This window comes from Schistocerca americana, chromosome X (assembly GCF_021461395.2).
Source record: "Schistocerca americana isolate TAMUIC-IGC-003095 chromosome X, iqSchAmer2.1, whole genome shotgun sequence".
Taxonomy (NCBI): Eukaryota; Metazoa; Arthropoda; class Insecta; order Orthoptera; family Acrididae; genus Schistocerca; species Schistocerca americana.
This window is the reverse complement of record NC_060130.1, coordinates 314,805,751-314,832,550: the sequence shown is the minus strand read 5'-3', so window position 1 is coordinate 314,832,550 and position 26,800 is coordinate 314,805,751. Positions and strand designations below refer to the sequence as shown.

The 26,800-nt window shown below is 43.7% G+C and overlaps 1 protein-coding gene across 1 annotated transcript in view; it reads right to left on the bottom strand.

Annotated features, from left to right (window-relative positions):
* LOC124555990 (organic cation transporter protein-like) overlaps positions 1-26,800 on the bottom strand; it is a 349,132-nt gene that overhangs the window by 113,718 nt on the left and 208,614 nt on the right. Inside the window, exon 6 of the mRNA XM_047130035.1 lies at positions 8,560-8,669. Coding sequence (XP_046985991.1) covers positions 8,560-8,669 — 110 coding nt within the window. The remainder of the gene's footprint in view (positions 1-8,559; positions 8,670-26,800) is intronic.

Genomic DNA, 26,800 nt, shown 5'->3' with positions numbered 1-26,800 from the left:
GTAACTCTGAGGGATATGACCATCATCGAGTAGCTTCAGTTGGATATGGCATACCTGAAGAAACTTTTGGACTCTCATCATCGTCGAATGTAGGCACTTGTCAAGGCTAAAGGTGATGTTATACAGCATTAACGAGTGTTGCCTGTGGGTGACTAAGTTTTCGCCTGGTAACCTTAATGTTACAACTTATTTGGGTTGCCTCTGGAAATTGTTTAAATTAATGAAACAGCAGACCCAATATTGAGTCACAGCCCATTGTGATGGTGGTATCCTTAACAGACACGCTAAAACTTTGACATGTAGAGATTTTCTGGAGCTCTTAACTATAATCGTGCAGCTACTATACTACATGAAATTCGCAGAGGATTCAGGTTATATCCAAAAAAGAGTCGCTGTAACAGTAGCTGCAAACTAAAACAATTTCGTGTAAGCGTTTACAGACTTCGGTTAATCCGTCAGTGGTGTAATGGAGCCAGGGAAGACTACTGAAGATGAAGACTACGCTTATAACTGTGGTCAAGCCACTGGTCTAGAAATGTCTGAGAATTTTCCGATTGGTACACAACAGATACCACGGGACACAATATTCATGTATCATCATACTTTTGACGTTCCGTACCTACAAAAAATGTATGAACTACAGGTGATGCTAATTGTGTTCTTCAAAACCTTGCATTAGTTGAAGTGCACCACGGTATGGCAAATGTACAGCATTCTATGGGAAGCTGACGGACGTCTGAAGTCATTCAATATAACTGAAGTGTTTTACGGCAAAGTATGAGCAAGCGTGGCTTTCCAAGATGCAACAGATGGTACGATTCAATGAAACGTCTTAATTCGAGCTCAGATATGTCCATGCAGTTGAAAAGAGTGTTTTTATTTGCGGCGTTTCATAGTAGACAATGAGTTTCAGTACATGAAAGAGTTTTTAATATCTTATGGCACTTCTGCTGAATCTGGATGTAATGAGAGGCGACAGAATCATAAGAGGCAGTCAAACGAAAACGAGACATACGGAAAAAGTACGTAAGCTGTTTATTATTTGAAAAGTAATATCCATAACAGTTAATTCATTTGTCCCACTGTGAGACAAGACGGACAATGCCTTCATGGAAAAATCTTTGCGGTTGCTTACAGAATAATAACTGTACCGAGTCGTGGGTCTCTTCGCCTGAAGTAAATCAACGGCCGTAAATGTCTTCCTTCAGCGCTCCAGAAACATGGAATTCGCACGGGAAGAGATCGAGACTATATGGAGTATGTGTAAGGGCTTCCCAGTGAAGTTTCTGCAGCGTAGTCGAAACAACCTTGGCAACATTATCCTCCAACAGAATGATGCTGTCTGTCAGCATTCCTCGGCTTTTAGACTTTATGGCGCGCTTCAGTTACTGCAAAGTATCCATGTACCGCTGTTCGTTAATTGTAGAGCCCTGTTCCAGAATATCAATGACCATCTGGCCCTTGCAACCAAAGAAAAAGTTCATTATGATTTTCCCGGGGCTGGCGTGCCAGTTGTTTTGACCACGCTCCAGATGTTCGGCTGGGAAGCCCGTACACATCCATCATACAGTCCCAATCTCTCCCCATGCGATTTACATGTTTTTTAACTCTGAAGGAAGACATTAGTGGCCGTTGATTTGCTTGGGAGCGAAGAGATGCACTCATGGGTACATCATGGTTTCATAATCAATCGCAAAAATTATTCTTTGAAGACACTGACCATCGCCGGCCTGTGTGGCCGAGCGGTTCTAGGCATTTCAGTCTGGAACCGCGCAACCGCTACTGTCGCAGGTTCGAATCCTGCCTCGGGCACGGATGATGTCCTTAGGTTATTTAGGTTTAAGTAGTTCTTAGTTCTAGGGGACTGATGACCTCAGATGTTAAGTCCCATAGTGCTCAGAGCCATTTGAACCAACATTGACCATCTTGTTTCACAGTGGGATAAATTTAATAACAGTTTGGCGATTACTTTTGACATAATAAGCGGTTTACTGAATTTTTTTCCGCCTGCCTCATTTTCATTTGTTACCCCTTTCATATTATGGACTTTTAATATCATGTTTGCTGGCGCTATGTATAAGATTGCGAAGACTGGAGAACAGTCCCCTTAAATATTGCAACATAGCAGCTACCTATCGAGGGCTGTCGAGGAACGATTTTAACACCTTTTCACTTTTTGCACATTAGGGACGACATGTAATTACTGCAGCATTGTATACAATGTAGCCATGGAAATATCGAAGGAATTGAGTGACGAGTCTGAAAGTGAGATTTTGAAAGAAAAGAATTATTTTTAGATTTTGTATTGGATTCCAGAAACTAAAATACCTTATAACCACAACAACAGAATTTTCCAAAAGCAAGGGCAGAAATAGTGATTTCTCGATTTCTGTGTTGGAGAGGATAACGATTTTAGTGTTACCCCTGAAAAAAGTAATTTTCAGAGGATTGTGACCTGCTACCCTCTTTGGCGCTGTTTACGCGTGTTTTCATTTGCTACAATGACAAAACTCCCAATATATATATACACTGATGAGCCAAAGCATTTTCACCACTGACCATCCCGAGACTGAATGGCACCTGCTGGCGTTGCGGGTACCGGGCGCCGTAGGAATATACGGGCCACAAATGAGGAAATTCGCTAACATAAACGACTTTGAAAAAGCGCAGTTTGTTATGACCCAGCGCCTGCATTTGTTTCTTAAATAAATGTTGCGCAGCTCCAACGTGTGTATTCACTGATCGCAGGAGACGAATTGAAAACTACTTGATGCAATGCATCCCACTAACCAACACAGCATCGTCAAGGCAGCTGTTGGAGCTATTCGAGCATATGCACAACTACAGGCTGACAGTTATTGAACTACATGAAAAAAAACATAAATTAGTTACAAACTACTGCGTGTACACACTTCATTCAACATGTAAACGTCACTACAGATATTCGGATTTAGGTTATGACGTGTTGGATATGCCTGCCATTCTTGGTGATGATGTGGCGAAGACGCATAGCGAAATTTTGTATCACCCGCTGAAGTGTCGGAATGTCAACGTTGTCGATGATCTAAAGCGCCTAAACAAGTCTGTGTTCACAATGCGAATGATGTCAGACATGTGGGATATAAATATAAAAAACTGGCATATTTTGCTTATCTTCAGTCCATTATGCCATATGGTATCATATTTCGCGGTAACTCCACAAACCAAGAAAAACATTTTAGAGTACAGAAGCGTATAATAGGAGTAATGTGTAGTGTAAATCCAAGACATCATGTCGAAACCTATTCAAAGAATTGGGCATACTAACCACAGCTTCTCAGTATATTTATTCCTTAATGAAGTTTCCAACTAACTGCTTAGTACACAGTATCAGTACTAGAAATAAGAACAATATACATAAAGATTTTAAATCACTTACTCTTGCCCAGAAAGGAGTCCCGTATTCAGCAAAGCACATTTTCAATAAGTTACCAGCAACCATTAAGAGTTTAGTTTCAGACAAGGCACAAGTTAAACATAATTCCACCAGGCAACCTGACATCAACTGAGCACGTCTGAAACGTCGTCGACAATGAGCCTCCGTGCGCATTAGGGGCCGGTTCCGCGGGAGTGGGTCAGAATGGCTGTCGAATGTCTTCGATGTCTCACACTGTCGAAGTGATGAGGCATCTGTAATGTTATCAGGAGAAAGAGGCTGATACACGTTACATCGTAGTAAAACAGGATTGCACTTCTCTCGGTATCAGTCAGGTTAAAATTTTTCAAATACGTTCATTTTGTGTTTTTCGAACAGTATACTTTCGCTTAGTTCGTGTATATTTTCAAGAAGCAGGTTTTATAGGAATTGCAAATGTCTGTGATTCTTTCGCGTCCAAGACTTTGTCAGTCTGTAATATCTATATTTTCCTAATACTGTAAATTTTCTACAAAAAAAAAGTTTTTTTAAAAAAATTTGTAATGTAAAATACAGAATGGGAACTACTTTTCTCTTTCTTGGTTTGTATCCCGTATCTTCATGGTGTCAGCACCATAATTTATGGATTTGTCAACGTTAGTGGTAGAGGGTGGTCAGACGCCCTTCCTGTCGCCACTCCTTCTCTTCCTCATTTCCCCCCCCCCCCACCCTACGATGAATTTGTGTACACCATACACCATCTGTCTTATGAAAATATAGCTAATGTTTTCCAGTTGTTTGTGAAATATATAACTCAGGCGGGACGTGGGTACCAGCGCAGTATTCACTTAAACAGATGCGGAAAACCACCTAAAAAGCAACATCCACACTGGCCAGCACACCGGTCATCGTAGTTAATCCATAAGGCGGAAACAATCAGACACCAGCACTCCTCTCCGAATCCCGGAAGCGGCGTGCTAACGCAACAGGTAAAATACAGAGCGCGGCGCTTAGATCTGGACAGACGAAACTTTTTTTAAAGCAAATTTATTAAAATAAAATACAAAATGAAAATCCTTTTACGTACACTATGTGATCAAAAGTATCCTGACACCTACAAAAACATAACTTTTCACATCAGGAGCATTGTGCCGCCACCTACTGCCAGGTACTCCATATCTGCGACCTCAGTAGTCATCAGACATCGCGGGAGACCAGAATGGGGCGCTGCGCGATACTCACGGACTTCAAACGTGGTCAGGTGATTGGATGTCACTTGTCTCATACGTCTGTAATCAAGATTTCCACACTCCTACACACCCCTAGGTCCACTGTTTCCGATGTGATAGAGAAGTGGAAACGTGAAGGGACACGTACAGCACAAAAGCGTACAGGCCGACCTCGTCTGTTGACTGACAGAGACCGCCGACAGTTGAAGAGGGTCGTAATGTGTAATAGGCAGACATTTTTCCAGACCATCACACAGGAATTCCAAACTGCATCAATATCCACTGCAAGTACTATGGCAGTTAGGCGGGAGATGGGAAAACTTGGATTTCATGGCTGAGCGGCTGCTCATAAGCCTCACATCACGCCAGTAAATGCCGAACGACGCCTCGCTTGGTGTAAGGAGCGTAAACACTGGATCATTGAACAGAGGAATAGCGTTGTGTGGGGTGACGAATCACGGTACACGATGTGGCTATCCGATGGCAGTGTGTGGGTATGGCGAATGCCTGGTGAACATCATCTGCCAGCCTGTGTAGTGCCAACAGTAAAATTCGGAGGCGGTGGTGTTATGGTGTGGTCGTGTGTTTCATGGAGGAAGGTTGCACCCCTTGTTATTTTGCGTGGCACTATCACAGCACAGGCCTACACTGATGTTTTAAGCACCTTCTTGCCTCCCAGTGTTAAAGAGTAATTCGGGGATGGCGATTGCATCTTTCAACACGATCGAGCACCTGTTCATAATGCATGGCCTGTGGCGGAGTGGTTACACGGCAAAAACATCCCTGTAATATACTGGCTTGCATAGAGTCCAGATCTGAATCCTATACAACACCTTTGGGACGTTTTAGAACGCCGACTTTGTTCCACGCCTCACCGATCGACATCGATACTTCTCCTCAGTGCAGCACTCCGTGAAGAATGAGCTGCCATTCCCCAAGAAACGTTCCAGCGCCTGATTGAACGTTTGCTCGCGAGAGTGGAAGCTGTCATCAAGGCTAAGGGTGGGCCAAAACCATACTGAATTCCAGCATTACCGATGGAGGGCGCCACGAACTTGTAAGTCATTTTCAGCCAGGTCTCCGGATACTTTTGATCACATAGTATATAAGTAGTGGTATCTTTCAAGAGTAACATTACTAGATGTAACCTCCGCAATGACGGCTTCCAATCTTGTACTGCAGCTATCGTACGCACTCTTCAAAACAGCGCTGTCCATATTCGCGAATTCTGGTTCGATAGCGGTGCGTAGAGATGCGACATTAGCGTGCCTCGTCCTATTGGTATTTCTTTCTACTACGTGCCAAATCCAGGCTATTCGGGGGCCAGAATTCCTTTGACCTGAACATGTCAACGTTATCCGAGAGCCAACTTTGGACTAAATGGCTCGTATGAGGTCCTCCTCTGCCATCCGACTCATTGTTCGCCAACTGACATTCAATAGCCTTATTGTTCGCCAGCTGACATTCAATACTGACGCCAATATCCTCAGCAATTGCCCGGGTCCTCCGAAATCAGCGCCTGAGCCTTTTCGATGACTGCCGCAGTTCGTGACACGCATTTCTTCGAATGAGGTTTCCTCGCCGATTTAGCGGAACCTTCCCCATACTTCTCCGAAGCATTAAACTTGGCCACAATATCGTAAACAGTTGTTCTCGGGAACCCGAAGAATCCAACTATTTCATTCGCGGCCATTTGAGGTTCTGACTATTTACTAGATGCCTATGGCTTTCTAGAACGCCAATCGCGACCTCCGGCTGTACTACGATATGGCGGGAAATCCAAATTGAAATTTGCCCGGATTGAAACGCCGCACTAGGTACTGAATGGGAACATTTACATCAATTATATCAAAAGTCAAAATGCTTTCGTAAATAAACTGTTTTAAATATGTGTGTTGCATTTTATATCTATGGACGTTGCAACATTTTTGGTGGTAACTACACCCATGCTCATAAATTAAGGATAGCTGCAGAATGAGGTGCCACACAACGTGGCACTACATAAAACTTGTGCTAATACCATAGGCACATAGGGAACACACACGACACAGATCTGTAAGTCCACGGTATTGGTGATAAGTTGAGAAAACCGTCCCGAAACACATGTGCTACAAAACGCCACTGTTTACTGCGCATGTACCTCGACATCGATACAGGATATGATGATGATGCACACGTACACAGGCCGCACAATTGGTTGGCATACTCTGGATCAGGTAGTCGAGCAGCTGCTGGGGTATAGCCTCCCATTCTTGCACCAGTGCCTGTCGGAGCTCCTGAAGTGTCCTAAGGGTTTGAAGACGTGCAGCGATACGTCGACGTGCTCGATACGTCGACCGAGAGCATCCCAGACGTGCTCGATGGGGTTTAGGTCTGGAGAACAGACAGGTCACTCCATATCTTCTGTTTCAAGGTACTCCTCCACGATGGCAGCTCGGTGGAGCCGTGCGTTGTCATCCATCAGGAGGAAGGTGGGACCCACTGCACCCCTGAAAAGGCGGACATACTGGTGCAAAATGACGTTCCGATACACCTGACCTGTTAAGAGTTCCTCTGTCAAAGACATGCTGGGGTGTACGTGCACCAATCATAATCTCACTCCACATCATCAGACCACGGCCTCCATACAGGCCCCTTTCAAGGACATTAAGGGGTTGGTATCTGGATCCTGGTTCACGACAGATGAAAACCTGGCGAGAATCACTGTTCAGACTGTACCTGGACTCGTCGTGAACATAACCTTGGACCACTGTTCCAATAACTATCAACTGTGTTCTTGACACCAGGCTTTATGGCCTCTCCTGTGACCAGGGGTCAGTGGAATGCACCTTGCAGGTCTCCGAGGGAATAAACCATGTCTGTTCAGTCGTCTGTAGACTGTATGTCTGGAGACAACTGTTCCAGTGGCTGCGGTAAGGTCCCGAGCAAGGCTACCTGCAGTACTCCGTGGCCGTCTGCTGGCTCTGATGGTGAGATATCAGCCTTCTTGTGGTGTTGTACACTGTGGACGTCCCGTACTGTAGCGCCTGGACACGTTTGCTGTCCTCTGGAATCGTTACCATAATCTTGAGATCACACTTTGTGGCACACGGAGGGCCCGAGCTACAACCTGCTGTGTTTGACCAGCCTCCAGTGGCCATAGTATTCTACCACTCATAACGTCATCAATATGTGTCCTTTGAGCCATTTTAAACACACAGTTACCATTAGCACGCCTGAAAACGTCAGCACACTTACTCGCTGCACCGTACTCTGACATGCACCAACACACCTCTGCGTATGTGGACTGCTGCCAGCGCCACCGTGCGACGACCGCAGGTCAAATGCACCGCATGGTCATACCCCGAGGTGATTTAAACCTGCAAAATGAGTATGTGTGTAGCTTTTCTACAAGTAGTATAGTAGACTGCCATATTCTTTCTCTATCTTTTCATCTTCGCCTTGCGACGTCGGATGTATACCCGAACCATCGTTATCGGTGCTAGTTTGCTATCGATTCTGACGAGAACTACCCTATTACTGAACTGTTATAGTAACTCGCTCCTTGCTCTACTTAGATTTGTGGCTGGAAGAATTGTGTAGTAAAGAGCAGGCATATGGTGAATTTGCTCGGAATGTATTCAGCAATTGTGCTTATTTTTTAAATCTAAAATAATTACTCAACGTAATGTGTGTGAATTAAGCAAATAACTAGAGATACCTGAGGGAGGCTTCCAACAACTGGGTACAGTGAACTATCATCAACAACAAGATAAACTCGAAAATGAATGTGCATAATGTTCGTCGTTTTGCAATTAAATGGAGGTAGAATTGATGAATTCTACATGTATTTGGGCTTGAACAAGTAAGACCACAGTAGGAATCTCTGATTTAACTGCTCTTTACTGCAGTCATGAGAAATATATATCATAAGTTATCTACCGGGAAATTACTTACGATTTGAAGACGAGGATTAAGGTTCTTCGGCGCAAGACAGGCGTCTTGAGCAGGCCAAACACGCTGGCTGAGGTCTCAGCGGCTTCTGCTGTGATTTTGTACGACATTTCCTGAAATCAACACAGTGTATGTTACTTCCATGTGTCCATTACGATTAATTTGTAAAACGCGTCAATATTGTAGTAGTTGGAAAGCTGGCGTCGAAGCTGGTGTGGATATCACCCGCCAGACTAGCAGCTAAGTTCACCTTACGAATTTTAGTCAACCATTAAAGACTCACATTCGTCGCACTGGAACGCTGGGGGTGCTGTAGTACTGATACCAGGCCATCACGTGACCCTTCAACGCTGATGCAAGCCGTGGCAGTAAAGTGTGTACATTATTGCCAATCGGTTGTGTGGGATCAGTGGATTAAGATGGGTCGGCGTGCAGACGTAATAGAATAGCAGGAGGAGGATGTCGTCTCTGACCACATCACGAATGAAGTTTCCCAGTTTGTTGATGTGTCAATGGAGACTGCCCATCGTGTCTACAAGGAATAGTGTACCACTCAGAGTGTTACATCTTGGCCATGGAACTATGGTCGTAAAAGGTTCCTAACCGACAGCAGCCGGAGACGAATGTCACGCTTTTACCAATAATCTTTCAAACCCGACAGGATACCTCCCATAAGGCCACTGCTCATAGCAGCACCTCAAGCTGCTCGTCACCAATGGGCTAAACTACGCAGGAACTGGACGGTAACCGGAGGCGTGTACTTTGGTCGTACGTATCACCATTTGACCTCTTTAAAAATGATGCAATACTTATAATGTGTATTTTCTGGAAGATAGCGAGATGCAAATCGTCAAGTACACCGACAACCTTATGAGGCGCTTAATCCGTAGTGTGTGAAGGGTGTAGTTGATGTCTTAGGTGGGTCTGTGATATTTCAGAGTATTTTTATACACTATGACCTGGGCAGACGCATGCAGGCTACCGGGAAAAAAGAATTAGGACCTTTATTTCAATATTCTCGGTGACAAGTGCTGGCCTTTTTTCCCTAGCTTCATTTTGAGTATGCTATCGACCCTCCCGCCTTCCAGTGTCCCTGCCACACCTCACCTATCCCTTTAAATCACTCGAAATTAATCTCCTGTCGCCTACTACACTGAAGGGCCAAAGAAACTAGTACACCTCCTTAATATCGTGTAGTTATCAAGGGTACACGAGTGGGCCTTCGGCTCTGAAAGCCCATATCGATGATGTTTCGTTGATAGTTCGCACGCTGACACTTGTTGACGACCCAGCATTGAAGTCTGCAACAGTTTGTGGAAGGGTTGCACTTCCGTGACACTGAACGATTCTCTTTTTCTGGCCGCAGCGACGTCGGAGATTTGATGTTTTACCGGATTCCTGATATTCACGGTACACTCGTGAAGTGGTATACGGGAAGATCCTCACTTCATCGCTATCTCGGAGATTCTGTGTCCCATCGCTCGTGAGCCGACTATAACACCACGTTCAAACTCACCTAAATCTTGATAACCTGCCATTGTAACAGCAGCAACCGATCTAACAACTACGCCAGACACTTGTATTATATAGGCGTTGCCGACCTCAGCGCCGTATTCTGCCTGTTTACGTATCTCTGTATTTGAATACGCATGCCTATACCAATTTCTTTGGCGATTCAGTGTATTTGGAACAGTGGGTGAAACGCAATAATCAACAGACCCTCACTTTTGTAGCTTTACGGGATGTGATAATTAATGGGTGGCTTCTGCTGGATACGGCATACCCGAGAAAATTTGTGGCGCCTCTGGTTCGCCAAATTGAGGACAATATTAAGGTCGGAGGCAGTGTCACACGGTATTTGCAGGAGACCTCCTGGGTGTGACTAATTTCTCCCAGCTGAGTTTATTTACACAGTGAAACACTCTGTGGTGTCACCGCCAGACACCACACTTGCTAGGTGGTTGCCTTTAAATCGGCCGCGGTCCGTTAGTATACGTCGGACCCGCGTGTCGCCACTATCAGTGATTGCAGACCGAGCGCCGCCACACGGCAGTTCTAGAGAGACTTCCTAGCACTTGCCCCCAGTTGTACAACCGACTTTGCTAGCGATGGTTCACTGACAAAATACGCTCTCATTTGCCGAGACGATAGTTTAGCATAGCCTTCAGCTACGTCATTTGCTACGACCTAGCAAGGCACCATTACCAGTTACTATTGATATTGTGAATCATGTACCGTCAAGAGCGACGTTCATCATCAATGGATTAAAGTTAAATATTCCACCAGCTACGTCCGATTTTCTAAATTCTAATTTCCTTGTCCTGTTCCAGACCTCACGCCAGCCTGCGTGAGCTAGAACGCGTGCCTTACCGCCTCCTCTAGTAACACGGTGTTGGCTCTCCTGCCAACCACAACACACTCCATGTACAAAATTGTTGAGTGGCATTGCCCTGCACATCTAACTTACAACCTTGTTGGAGAATGACGCAACCAGCCGCAAATACTTTTTAAATGTTTTATTTTAGTACCACAACCGGTTCCGGCTACCATGCCGATCTTCAGATGGCTAATATTTTTCGTTACACAGGTATTTTGACCAATAGCATGTCGTCTGTTCCACACTGCACAAGAGAATCTAGCGCCACGTTATAAGTTGTTTCATTAATAAAGATACTCTAATGTGCTTGCATTTTTTACATGTGATGCTAAGTAGCTGTGTTCGCTTACGTAAGTTCCAGTGGATGGTGATTTGTTGAGTTGTGGTCCATCTAGTTTTCTAGCTTGATATACAGGGTGCACTCGGATTTCACATAAGTTCGTCCTGCGCGAATTTCGGGCAGTAAATGTACGTTAAAGATTGTCAGTCTGGCAACACTGTAATCATATGCACGGTAACAACCTCTGTCAGCAAATACACAAGTGCTGTGCAGTTGGTGCAGTGGACAGTATTTTCGGTTGGCATGCAGGAGGTCGAGGGTTCGTTTCTGGGTCGAGAATATTTGTTTTGATATGCTAAAAGTAGTCTGCGTGGCACGGTATCTGGCCTCTTAATCGTCATACAGTGATTGCACTGGGTCTTCTACAAAACATTTGCAGTTACATACTACGACCAGAGAAATGGAAGAACAATCGTTTTCGTTGTGCAGCTTTTGAAGAATACTTTTGCACGTCGTGGACGCAAATTGTTCCGCACCATCGCAACTGCTAGATTCCAAATCTGTTTTCTGCGTGCCCTCCCCCAATGGTCCCATCGAAATTATTTGCAAAGCTGCTAGCCCTACTGGTGAGGTAAGACCCTAACGGACTGTAAATTACCTGAGCGTGGCAAGAATAATAGTTGGTATTAATAGATGGGGCCATTGGGGGAGGGTACACAGAAAACAAATTTGGACTCTAGTAGATGCAGTGCTGCGAAACAATTCGCGTCCACGACATGCAAAAGGTTTCTTTAAAAGCTGACCAATGAAAAAATCGTATTTCCATTTTAGTGTTCGTAATACGTTACTGCAAATCTTTTGTCGTAGACCCACTGTAATCGCTGTATGGCGATTAAGACGCCAGATGCCGTACCACACAGACTGCTTTTAGCAAACATTAGCAAATACCTCATGACCCAGAATGGAACCCTCGACCTCTTGCATGCTAACCCAAAACACTGTCCACTATCCACTGCACCACCTGCACACCACTATGCTATATCTTGACAGGGGTACTTACCGTAAACGTGAGTACGGTGTTGCCAGATTACCAATCTTTAACGTCCATATACTGCCCGAAATATGCGCAGGACGAAATTTTGTGAGATACGTTTTTATATTGCCAGTATGTAAGGAATCGCGCCGCAATGTCAGAGTGCTCGAATTTTTCTTCACCCTGTAAATGTTGTTGATTCCACTCTGTGCACATATTGTAAATACACTCCTGGAAATTGAAATAAGAACACCGTGAATTCATTGTCCCAGGAAGGGGAAACTTTATTGACACATTCCTGGGGTCAGATACATCACATGATCACACTGACAGAACCACAGGCACATAGACACAGGCAACAGAGCATGCACAATGTCGGCACTAGTACAGTGTATATCCACCTTTCGCAGAAATGCAGGCTGCTATTCTCCCATGGAGACGATCGTAGAGATGCTGGATGTAGTCCTGTGGAACGGCTTGCCATGCCATTTCCACCTGGAGCCTCAGTTGGACCAGCGTTCGTGCTGGACGTCCAGACCGCGTGAGACGACGCTTCATTCAGTCCCAAACATGCTCAATGGGGGACAGATCCGGAGATCTTGCTGGCCAGGGTAGTTGACTTACACCTTCTAGAGCACGTTGGGTGGCACGGGATACATGTGGACGTGCATTGTCCTGTTGGAACAGCAAGTTCCCTTGCCGGTCTAGGAATGGTAGAACGATGGGTTCGATGACGGTTTGGATGTACCGTGCACTATTCAGTGTCCCCTCGACGATCAGCAGTGGTGTACGGCCAGTGTAGGAGATCGCTCCCCACACCATGATGCCGGGTGTTGGCCCTGTGTGCCTCGGTCGTATGCAGTCCTGATTGTGGCGCTCACCTGCACGGTGCCAAACACGCATACGACCATCATTGGCACCAAGGCAGAAGCGACTCTCATCGCTGAAGACGACACGTCTCCATTCGTCCCTCCATTCACGCCTGTCGCGACACCACTGGAGGCGGGCTGCACGATGTTGGGGCGTGAGCGGAAGACGGCCTAACGGTGTGCGGGACCGTAGCCCAGCTTCATGGAGACGATTGCGAATGGTCCTCGCCGATACCCCAGGAGCAACAGTGTCCCTAATTTGCTGGGAAGTGGCGGTGCGGTCCTCTACGGCACTGCGTAGGATCCTACGGTCTTGGAGTGCATCAGTGCGTCGCTGCGGTCCGGTCCCAGGTCGACGGGCACGTGCACCTTCCGCCGACCACTGGCGACAACATCGATGTACTGTGGAGACCTCACGCCCCACGTGTTGAGCAATTCGGCGGTACGTCCACCCGGCCTCCCGCATGCCCACTATACGGCCTCGCTCAAAGTCCGTCAACTGCACATACGGTTCACGTCCACGCTGTCGCGGCATGCTACCAGTGTTAAAGACTGCGATGGAGCTCCGTATGCCACGGCAAACTGGCTGACACTGACGGCGGCGGTGCACAAATGCTGCGCAGCTAGCGCCATTCGACGGCCAACACCGCGGTTCCTGGTGTGTCCGCTGTGCCGTGCGTGTGATCATTGCTTGTACAGCCCTCTCGCAGTGTCCGGAGCAAGTATGGTGGGTCTGACACACCGGTGTCAATGTGTTCTTTTTTCCATTTCCAGGAGTGTATATTATTGTGGCTTACTTCATACTATTCTTAGCACACATGTGCTATGCATTTGGTATTTTTGTTTACGACGCAAAGATTATCATTAAGCAAAGATGGAAAGATATCATTCCTTAAAAATTGATCAAGGAGATAAACACAGCAAAGACGATGTGTGGGATGTGCAGCCGGCCGGAGTGGCCGTGCGGTCTGGAACCGGGCGACCGCTACGGTGGCATGTTCGAATCCTGCCTCGGGCATGGATGTGTGTGATGTCGTTAGGTTAGTTAGGTTTAATTAGTTCTAGGCGACTGATGACCTTAGAAGTTAAGTCGCATAGTGCTCAGAGCCATTTTTTGGGATGTGCAGAATGTAACATGTTAATAAACATGTTATTAACAGTAAGGTGCTTGCACTCTAAGAGTAAACTTGTCATTAAAAGACAATACGACAAATTGTGTTGAGTATTTTTTATTACTGTTAATGAAAATTATTGATGAAACAATTTTGAAGTCTTCTAAATGAACAGATACCAGGGACTAACAAAATAAAACACTGACATTTAAAATGATGCAGCGCTTATAATGTTTACTTTCGACAAGATGGCGAGGTGCAAATCGTCAAGTACACCGACGGTCCAGTGAGGCGTTTAATGCTCAATGTGTGAAGGGTGTAGTTGAGGTCTGATTCTGATGTGCATAGTGAACAGATATAAATTATGACATTTATCTATCGTCATTGTGTGATGAATGTATTGTGAATTTTAGATGGTTGTCACTAAGATCAGGCACTTTCGGTCCATTCTGAATGGTTCAGGCTCGAGAACGAAACAGTTGGTTCGATAATAATCACCAAAACATATGTACTGCTACTGTGACAGATTTTGAAGTTATCTCTACGTGATACACTAACACGTTTCGGTAACTTTATTAATCAGTCCGACTTCAGTATCAGTCACGATTTAAATGGAACTATGTTATTTTTTGCGTCATAAATGCATGTTGTTGTTGTTTTTGTCTTCAGTCCTGAGACTGGTTTGATGCAGCTCTCCATGCTACTCTATCCTGTGCAAGCTTCTTCATCTCCCAGTACCTACTGCAACCTACATCCTTCTGAATCTGCTTAGTGTATTCATCTCTTGGTCTCCCTCTACGATTTTTACCCTCCACGCTGCCCTCCAATACTAAATTGGTGATCTCTTGATGCCTCAGAACATGTCCTACCAACCGATCCCTTCTTCTGGTCAAGGTGTGCCGCAAACTTCTCTTCTCCCCAATCCTATTCAATACTTCCTCATTAGTTATGTGATCTACCCATCTAATCTTAAGCATTCTCCTGTAGCACCACATTTCGAAAGCTTCTATTCTCTTCTTTTCCAAACTATTTATCGTCCATGTTTCACTTCCATACATGGCTACACTCCATACAAATACTTTCAGAAATGACTTCCTGACACTTAAATCTATACTCGATGTTAACAAATTTCTCTTCTTCAGAAACGCTTCCCTTTCCATTGCCAGTCTACATTTTATATCCTCTCTACTTCGACCATCATCAGTTATTTTGCTCCTCAAATAGCAAAACTCCTTTACTACTTTAAGTGTCGCATTTCCTAATCTAATTCCCTCAGCATCACCCAACTTAATTCGACTACATTCCATTATCCTCGTTTTGCTTTTGTTGATGTTCATCTTATATCCTCCTTTCAAGACACTGTCCATTCCATTCAACTGCTCTTCCAAGTCCTTTGCTGTCTCTGACAGAATTACAATGTCATCGGCGAACCTTAAAGTTTTTATTTCTTCTCCATGGATTTTAATACCTACTGCAAATTTTTCTTTTGTTTCCTTTACTGCTTGCTCAATATACAGATTGAACAACATCGGTGAGAGGCTACAACCCTGTCTTACTCCCTTCCCAACCACTGCTTCCCTTTCATGTCCCTCGACTCTTATAACTGCCATCTGGTTTCTGTACAAATTGTAAATAGCCATAAATGCATATCTCAGTGGAACTAAGGGGCGGTTTCTTTCAAGTAAGTATCGTTTTGAAATAAAATAGGTGGACTTTTCTTAGCAATTTTATTTTTGCATAAAAGCCTGCACTTTTAGTCTACTTTTCTACGTAATTCCCGCGAATATTCGAAGTGTTTACATTTGTTTTCCGAGTATCTGAAATCACTCCTCCGACTGAGAATCCCCCTGACTGTGAAATACGCGATGTGATCCGTTTTCCTAGCGCTAAAGGCATGAAAGGGGCTGAAACTCATTTCCGTATGAGTGCAGTATATGGAGAAAACATTATGATTGTTGCGATGGTACGAAAATGGGTGAGAGCTTTTAATGATGGCGGTAGGGATGATACGGGTGATCTTCAGTCATTACTGACGATTTGGCGCAGAAAGTGGGAGAGAACAGACGCTTTACTATTTCGACGTTATGTGATGAGTTTCCTCAAGTGTCAAGAAGTGTGCGTTATACTATTGTTGCCTAATCAGGCGGAAGATTTTTACGAGGATGATATTTCAAAGCTGACCGTACGATATGATAAGTATCTAAATATTGATGGGAATTATGTAGAAAAGTAGATTAAAGAACGGGGTTAAAGTACAGGCTTGCTTGTAAAAATAAAATTGTTAAAATTGTCTACTTGTTTCATTTTTATTTCAAACTGTACTTACTAAAAGAAACACACCTAGTAGTTCAGTGATGTAACTCTTCTGTAGGCAATAAATTAAGGAATAAAAATTACATTGGAAATGGAAGTTGTCGCGCTGTGTATCAACTGTCGCTATGGATACCAGATGATTTTTTAAAACATAATTGGAGTTAGATGTTAAGTGCCGTACGCTTTATGCCAACTGAACATTTTCTTTGACTAACTTTTTGAAAACAGCTCTTCAAATGAGCAGGAACTCAATCAGAAATATACTGTAAAAGCCACAAATAGATAGAAAAAGGAAAACTTACACTAACATTACGTAAAGTACATATTCTGTTTCCAGTATGGTGACTTACGTTTAAAATTGGCTGACAACAATTAAGATTGCGGTTAAAGTTGGCTAGCAGCGCTGAAGATTAAACTGGCTGTACTATAGTACTTAAACTTACGTTTAAAGTACAGTAGTAAATGCTGACATTAACAACGCCAAAGATTAAATTAACTATACAACAGTACTTGTAACGTCCCTGGTACAGTGTATGCAAAGAGAAATTACAACTATAGGAAACGAAATTTACATTTTAGGCGCCTCTTTTATCGGCGTATGTACAGACATATCTGTACGTATCTGTGGTGTGTGTATAGACATAACTGTACGTATCTGCTTATCTTTCAAAAAAGACATCTTTAAAAATTAAAATATCTTTCAAAACACATTATAAAAATACATGTTTGAAATATCTTCACAGATATGCATTCCAGTCATTGTTTTTTCAAAATATGTCTTAAGATAATACGGCAGGTAAGTGTTCCATATTATCTCAATTTGTATGTTTTACAACGTGTATTCTGTTGATACTCTTGTTCATTTGAAGGACGAAACCGGAAAATAAAAACTACTAACTACAATCTGTGGCTGTTTTCAAAAACTTAATTTTAACAGTCGCTCCCCCTGCAGGCATTGCCTGGTCTCGCTAAATATTCTTTGACGTTTTTAAAATTTCGTAATGGCTAAAGATCGAATATGACTCTGCATATTTATTTACCCGATGGCGCAGGTTTCCGTGGTGAGAAGCGTCAACACTTGGCTGGTACGTCATTCAAACGGCTACAATTACAACACACAAAGCCCCTTTTCCTATAAATTTTTGTTCCGCAATTTTTGTCGTTTGATAATTTTTTGAAAATGAACGCCTGTATCTCTTTCATTGATGAAGTTAGGAAAACACGGCGGTCTTCAGCTAATGACTCCCGGCTACGTTTCGTTTAAATCAAAATAGTTTAGAAATATATTTAATTAGTAAAAAGTTATTTATTGTGGAACTATTGGGTGCGATATCGTGTATTTAGTCAAAGTAGGGTACAGCCACATCGCATTGGTGTATTTCTTACCATACTTTCTCAATCATGTGTATGACCTGCTCGTATAGTGCAGTGCACTGGCTTGCGAGACAGGGGTGGCCAGACAAGGATAGAATCCACGCGGTGGATTAAGGTGAGTGGGTTGGTGTCCCATGCTTGTTTATGCAAATGCTAGGCTTCTCTCCAATTTCGGCTTCCGAGAGTATGGTAAGCAAATAGTAAAAATGAGACTCAACACAAAGTTTTGACTATTCACGAACAGGTGGTGCACATGGCTTCCCTTCCTTATATTACCTTGGGGACTGTAGCGTCAATAAGGGCACATAGCTACAAAGTTTAATAATAAAATAAAATTTTGCGTATCGTTAAAGAGTCCCACAATAGACGGGGTAAACGCTAGGGAAAAGAAGACGATGAACGAGTCATATACAGTTAATTTGTAACCAGTAGATATTCTGCGCCGGTTCTGGTGCAAAGCACCGAAGACGTCATCGATGAGTCATGGGATTTCCCCAACCCTTCCTCCCTCTGACAAAGTCCTATTGCCCTATGAATAAAATGGTGAGAAATTCATATTAGCGGGAAATTCAAAGAATAGTCCAGTTGTGGGAGTTTCCTATGGAAGTATAAACTACCGAGCGAGGTGGCGCAGTTGTTACCACACTGGACTCACATTTGGGAGGATGGCGGTTTAAACCCACGTCAGGCCATCCTGATTTAGGTTTCCCGTGATTTCCGTAAATCGCTTCAGGAAAATTCCGGCATGTTTCCTTTGAAAGGGCACGGCCAATTTCCTTCCCATCTTTCCAGTAGCCAAATTTTTGCTCCGTCTCTAACTCGTTCTCGATGGCATGTTGAACACTTACATCCTCCTCCACCTCCTCTTCCTGTTGCTCTCTTAAGTATAAATTGGAAGGAAATTCAAGATGACGCATCGTCACGCAGGTTGACTTGAAACGCTGGCCCTGGTTGTATGACATCACAATCCGAGACTTGGAATACAAGCACAAGCCTAACTATGACGTCAGAATCCAAGACGGCTGACCTGGAATACCAGATGGCCATTGAACACCAGGGCGTACTGACAACTATCTATGACATCACAATCCAGCTCAGGCATGTCAGGCAATTTATAACAGTGTAGAAGTCCGGTAAGCTGGCCCAGATTTGAGGTACTGGATGAGTCCTTCTATAAGTTAATATTCACTCTGTGGTGTATGATCATTGCTTCTCCTAATTCTTAGTCTCACCACTTGAGAATTAGTCTCATCACTTGTTTCTTTATTTAAACAAACAATGGGGTGGACAGACCTTCTGGAAACACTGACCCGACGTATTCCATAAGTTAAAGTTCAAACTGTATTCTGTGTAGCAGAAACACTAGCACCTTTATTTAAACACATACCTTTTCATGGAAAACTTTGTTTCCATAGACAAGAAGTCCGTCACTGCGTACCACTGGCGTCCCCAGAAGGTTCGACATAGCTGTCACCTCTTAGGGTCACTGTGTCGCCTGAGACGTAAGAGTCCAGCAGCCAGTAGTCAGCCCACCATTCGTCACTGACAGCTCCAGGCAGAGACACCACATACATACTACCAATTCGATAACCTAACGCTACGGTTGACACTTGTACAGTAGCTCAGTCACTGCTGCATAAAGGCTTGCAGAGTATACGTGGTCACTTTTCTAAGGCTGGTATCGACACAGACGAAACGTTACACTATCCAGGATCATGAAGATAGTGAACCCCCTCTCGCCCAACCATTAAGAACAACGTGGCATATGCAAGGAGAAATTCAATTCATTCTTAATTCCCACTTAAAAATTCCGGAATTCCATAAATATTCTGTATTTTGCTCGTGCTTGAGTCATTGAACTTTCACGTCAATTTTATCAAAAAGTAACCTATCGAAATCGATGAAATTTCCATTAAATAAGTGTTAAGCTCCATTTCCAGGTGTAATCTTATGCTTTTAAAACGAATATTGTACCGACAACACTGAATTCAACTGTGTTGGTCCAGATCTTTCCTGTGTCGCAATTCTGTGTTGCAAGAATTGAACGAGCTCTTAACAGGCTGAAAGGGAAGAAATACATATTGTTGTTAGTCTGTCTCCAGAAAGGGCACAAGGCGCTTACCAAAACTGACGAGTCCTCTAGCGCTAACGATATAGATCTTCGGTTTTATGTATCAACTCAATGATACTTCGCACAGTAGATTTTACATTTCTACTGTAATTTCGAATTCGCAGGAAAGGTGTAGCTTTGATATGTGGTAGTACCGTCCTTTAAATTATCACTGTAAAGTACTCCCATTTCTGCTACAGATCCAAAACCACAACAACTAGGAAACCGACAGTTGCACACACAGTTTGGCGAATAGTGATGCTAGTGATATAACGGCTTGTTAATGTTTCGAAGAAATCTTAAGTTTCCTATCAGCTTCTCCTGTACTTTACGAAGCCAAATGGTTTGGTATGTTTGGTATAGTCAATAACTGCAGGGGCAACAGTCTGGGTGATTGATTCCTCTGGTTTTCTAACACTAGCCAACACAGCATTGATACGTCGGTAATGCGAAAGTCTGACTCTACGGAATAACTATAGCCATAACACTTTCTGAGAGCATACAGCTCAACTGTATCACTGAATGACGGTGGTCTCTTGGGTAAAGTATTCTGGAAGTAATATAGTTCCCTGTTCAGATCTCCTGAAGGGGACGGTTCTGGACGAAGTAGTCATCACGAAAAAATATCGAGATGGCAAAAGGCGTGAACAGCAGTGAATCATCGTAAGATGAACATCAAGGGAAAAAAAGGTAATGGGATTAAATCAGGCGATACTGAGTGGTTTAGATCAGGGAATGAGACAATGGAAGTAGTAGATGAGTATTGCTATTTGAGCAGCAAAATAATTGACAATGGTCGAAACAGAGGGAACACAACATGCAGTTGGTGTTAGCAAGACAAGCATTTCTGACAAGGAAAAATTTGTTAACATCGAACATAAATATGTTAGGAAGAATTTTCTGGTGGTCTTGGCCTGGAAAAAAAGCCTCATACGAAGCTTAAATTTGGAGTATGAACAGTTCAGACAAGGAGAGAACAGAAGCTTCAGAAATACGATGCTTAAGGACAATGATGAAAATTAATCGGTTGATCGAATAACTCAGGAGGAATTAGTTAGTCTAATCGGGGAAAAAGAAAATTACGACATAATTTGACTAAGAGAAGGGTTCGGTTAGGAATCGTTAATTTGGTAATAGGGATGTGTGAGGATAAAAACTGCAGAGAGAGACCAAGTTTTGAATACGTACAATAAGCAGGTTCAAATGGATGTAAGTTGTAGCAGTTATGAAGAGGTGAATAGGCTTCCATATGATAGACTAGCTGGAGAGGAAATGACGTGGCCTTTCAATATAAAGTGTTCATACTGTTTCTGTCTGTTAAAATTCTGGCACGGGAAGTCAAGTAAAGCATTCCTGCTACTGGATTTTTGCAGTTTTCGAACTTTTAAGTGTTAGTTCTTCAAATATTTACTGGTGCAACGGGTTTTTATGTCTTTTCACGCTATGTAATCTGACTGCTATGCAATGTTCGGAAGAGGATCTGCTGCATGCAATCTTTAATCTGGAGCATTGAAATTCCCACGTCTTTGTCTTGAAACAGTGTTCTGCTACAGAAGCTTATAAATTGCTCTGTATTACCTTCAAGATGATCGTGAGCTCAACTTGAGTACGTCGACTTTTTCCCGATGTTGAGTCTTAGGTAAATTGTTAAATGAAATAATAGAACCACTGTTATTCCGCCTAAGTCATCACTTATTATTTCCAGCTTGGTTTTGGCACCATCAACTTTACCATCGATTCTAACAGATTTTGTCACTTTCATCACTTTATTAAATTAAAACTTGTTCGATAATTTTCTTGTTCTAGAGTCACGCCTATCTCGTGGATTCAGATTTCTGTCGAAACTGTTAATTATCGTATTGTATTGTTGACTCCCATGTCTTTCACCGTCGTCACTCTCTCGCCCAACACTCTCGACGTCGCAAGCCTCTTTGTTCCGCGGTATAAAATGGAAATATCGTGTGGCTAGGGCCTCCCGTCGGGTAGACCGTTCGCCTGGTGCAGGTCTTTCGATTTGACGCCACTTCGGCGACCTGCGCGTCGATGGGGATGAAATGATGATGATTAGGACAACACAACACCAAGTCCCTGAGCGGAGAAAATCTCCGACCCAGCCGGGAATCGAACCCGGGCCCTTAGAATTGACAGTCTGTCACGCTGACCACTCAGCTACCGGGGTGGACTGTTCTGCAGTGAAGCTGCTGACGTTGCCTATCGTCTCCTCTCCAGCGGTTTTGCGCTACGCTTTTAACCGACTGCACCGCATGGCTTCGTGTGATTTGCTGATTAGTACAGTATCCTTCCAAACGATTTCCTTTACTTTGGATGCCTTTTTTTTATCAAACTTCGGCATAAAATTGAGTTGAGTTCAGGATGGATTTCTTTATCTACTCAACAATTTTAGTTATTTGTCAATTATTAGAAATGTGAGGTGACATCGAAGGTCTCCGAAAATATGGTCATCTTGCAAGCTTTATGAAACCAGTCTTCGAAGTGAAGCCCACAATAACAATTCTGAAAAGTTCCTTGCTGTTGAATTTTTCTGTAGAAATGAAACTTTCACTATGTGTTTTAGATTAAGGAACCAATTATTGACTTAGCCATACTGAGATGCAAAAGTGTGCGTCCAATGAAAATTTTTTTATTCCTAATGAGACAGAGAAACACAAACATAAAAACAAAAACAAGTAAAATACAATTTTTATCGATAGAACTTGATTATCTGTGATTATGAAACACGTAAAAATCCCACAAGAAATTAAAAAATCGGGAAACTGAAAATAAATTGCATCCTTTTTCCTATTTACATGGGTGCCGCGAACATTCATTCTCTAAAACTAGAGTATTGTGGTTCGAGGTATGTGGCAGTCACTACATTCTTTTGCGAAATCCAGAGGGTTTTCGAGTGTTGTCTTGGCCAGCACCTTCTCGGATATCCCATCCATTGAAAACATCTGGTCATGAACAGCACATCACCACTCGCCAGCCACTAGCACAGATGACTCTGGCACAGAGTTAAAGCAGCATGAAGTGACTTACCTGCGTCCGTCATCCAAGTTCAGTTTGATTCGATGCCCAGCCCTTATTCCATTGTTGCCGTGTGTACTGAATTTCGCACCATATTTACCCTCAATTCACCTACAAATTTAATCATGTACTCTTCCTACTACACTGCATACGTGTAATAAATAAAATTTCTTTATTTGCTATTCCTCCTGGTGTTACAGTTTTAATAGCCAGCAGTGTGTTCTAGACCCCTCCCCGCTCCTCCCCATACATCCACTACACACATACAAATACTTCACAGTATGCTGCGCGGTGGACGGTACCCCGTACCACTTCTAGCCATTTCTTTTTCCTGTTCTGCTCTCAAATAAAGAGAGGGAAAAACGATTGTCTATATGCCTCTGTACGAGTCCTAATCTCTCTTATCTTCGCCGTCCCTACGCGAAATGTACGTCTTCTCTCCAGGGATACCCACTTGAGTGCATCAAGTATCTCCTACTAATCGTGTGTTGATCGAACCTACCGATAACAAGTATATCAGCCAGCCTCTGAATTGCTTAGCTGTCTTCCTTAATCCCACACACTCGAACAGTACCCAAGAACAGTTCGCTCTAGTGTTTTATTCGCGGTCTCCCTTATAGATGAACCACACTTTCCTATGCTCCCAATAAAACGAAGTCAACCATTCAGTTTCTTTACTACCGTCATTACGTGCTCGTTTCGTTTCATATCGCTTTGCAACGTTACTCCTAGATATTTAACAGACCTGACTGTGTCAAGCAGTACCCTACTAATGCCGTGTTCGAACATTACGGGATAATTTTTCCTACCCATCTACATTGACTTAGATATTTCTACATTTTTCTTTGATGCTGATATTTAGCGAGACGGTCTGTATTGAGCGTTTCACCTGTGACAAGCGGGAAAGAGGTCATACTGCGTCCTTGTGATACAGTTTAATTTTCTGTAAAAGCCTAAAAAACAGCTGTTATAATATTTTTAGATCTTAGTTATTCTGCAAACTAAAGAAGTATTTCATCAGATGCGTTTTGCTTCAGATACTTCACTCATTGTCGAATGTCACCAGATTGGTACTGTGATTGTGGCCGGAATGAATGGACATTTCTGGGTTAAGGCGCAAGCCGCCACCGAGTCTCTTGAACGGTTCAGGCTCTCTGGGCGGGTGAATAGCGAACTAATATTCAGTATATGTTGGGCGCCTTCGCAGTCGTGTGTGTTGCGAGTATTCTGCGGCATTTGTGTGAAAATTTGAGAAGATTCAATACGGTGAGTGTTTGAACTGGATGATTATTCTCCCGATGTAAATTGATCGATTGACTGCTTGATGGTCACGGCGCCACCTCCCCAGCCTCTGCGCATCTTGTATGGCCTGATGTTGATGCCAGGGGATTGCGGGCGCCAACACAACTGGCGGTTGTGGCCCACGGAAGTATTCGCGATCTCCTACATCTAACCATGACAACTACTACGAAATGGATCATGGTTTGTGTGTATGTGTTTACAAAGTGCCCTGCCAATGTGGTGACAGCTGCTGTGTGTGTCACTGAGTGCTTCTCTATACATCCCAGTGGGCTCTGTCTTGCACCAGAAAGGTAGACTTGTATTTTTTTTCTTCCTGGTAGAGCAGAGACAATGAAGTTGGGAATTTTACAGTGGTTTAAAAAATACGCTTAGCAGACCCGTAGGTGGCCGGGAATTACACAACAGTAAGGCATAAATTTCCGCCGAAATTTGAAATTACATCTGTCGTTTCATTCAACATCACTTCCAATCACGACGTCATATTCCCGATTGATCCATTTATTGTTTCTGATGGTGGTACTGCGAGCACACTCCAGTCAAACCACCATCCCATGACCTGCAAATTGTTTAAGGGCATAGCGCAATTGAACTGAAAATTGAAATTGTCACTACCCTTTTCACCTACCTCCAACGCAACGGATTTCCCACGAAACAAACTAACTGTGCCAGTATCGAGCAACAGGAGGCAAGGAAAATCCTGGAGGGGGAAGGGTTGTGTTTGGAAATCAGTTTCCCACCAAATATAACAGTCCTAATACCTACCAATATAAGCAAGGATAAAATGTCCCACACAGAGGATACTGATTTAATTAATTAGTCAATCAATATGGGTGAGTAGGGGTAGTGAAAATGGACTATTTAGAAGATATCCAGAGCCCAGCACTCCGCGGGCCTGAGCACAAGGTCTCCAGAGACTGTGGAAAGCAGATGTGTTGTCACAATCGTCTCAGTGAAGTGCTATAAGGGAGCTACACTATTGGTCATTAAAATTGCTATACCACGAAGATCATGTGCTACAGACGCGAAATTTAACCGACAGAAATAAGATGCTGTGATATGCAAATGATTAGCTTTTCAACAAAGTTGGCGCCGGTGGCGACACCTACAGCGTGCTGACATGAGGAAAGTTTCCAATGATTTCTCATACACAAACAGCAGTTGACCGGCGTTGCCTGGTGAAACGTTGTTGTGATGCCTCGTGTAAGGAGAAGAAATGGGTACCATCACGTTTCCGACTTTGATAAAGGTCGGATTGTAACCTATCGCGATTGCTGCTCGCGTTGGTCGAGATCGAATGACTGTTAGCAGAATATGGAATCGATGGGTTCTGGTGGGTAATACGGAACGCAGTGCTAGATCCCAACTGCATCTTATCCGCATGGCTGTAACGGATCGTGCAGCCACGTCTCGATCCCTGAGTCAATAGATGGGGACGTTTGCAAGACAACAACCATCTGTACGAACAGTTCGACGACGTTTGCAGCAGCATGGACTATGAGCTTGGAGACCATGGCTGCGGTTACCCTTGACACTGCATCACAGACAGGAGCGCCTGCGATGGTGTACTCAACGACGAACCTGGGTGCACTAATGGCAAAACGTCATTTTTTCGGATGAATCCAGGTTCTGTTTACAGCATCACGATGGTCGCATCCGTGTTTGGCGACATCACGGTGAACGCACATTGGAAGCGTGTATTCGTCATCGCCATACTGGCGTATCACCCGGCGTGATGGTATGGGGTGCCATTGGTTACACGTCTCGGTCACCTCTTGTTCGCATTGACGGCGCTTTGAACAGTGGACGTTACATTTCAGATGTATTACGACCCGTGGCTCTACCCTTCATACGATCCCTGCGAAACCCTACATTTCAGCGGGATAATGCACGACCGCATGTTGCAGGTCCTGCACGGGCCTTTCTGGATACAGAAAATGTTCGACTGCTGCCCTGGCCAGCACATTCTCCAGATCTCTCACCAATTGATAACGTCTGGTCAATGGTGGCCGAGCAACTGGCTCGTCACAATACGCCAGTCACTACTCTTAATGAACTGTGGTATCGTGTTGAAGCTGTATGGGCAGCTGTACCTGTACACGCCATCCAAGCTCTGTTTGACTCAATGCCCAGGCGTATCAAGACCGTTATTACGGTCAAAGGTGGTTGTTCTGGGTACTGATTTCTCAGGATCTATGCACCCAAATTGCGTGAAAATGTAATGACATGTCAGTTCTAGAATAATATATTTGTCCAATGAATACCCGCGTATCATCTGCATTTCTTCTTGGTGTAGCAATTTTAATGGCCAGTAGTTTATTTTTCTGCTACCGAGCGTCTGGACAGAGCTATTAGCGGGAGCGTGTTTTGTAGTCTGTTCGCAGTATACATGTTAGGCAGAGTTTTCCGCGAACTTCGTGGAATGTTTAGATTTCTAATAGCAATGTTTT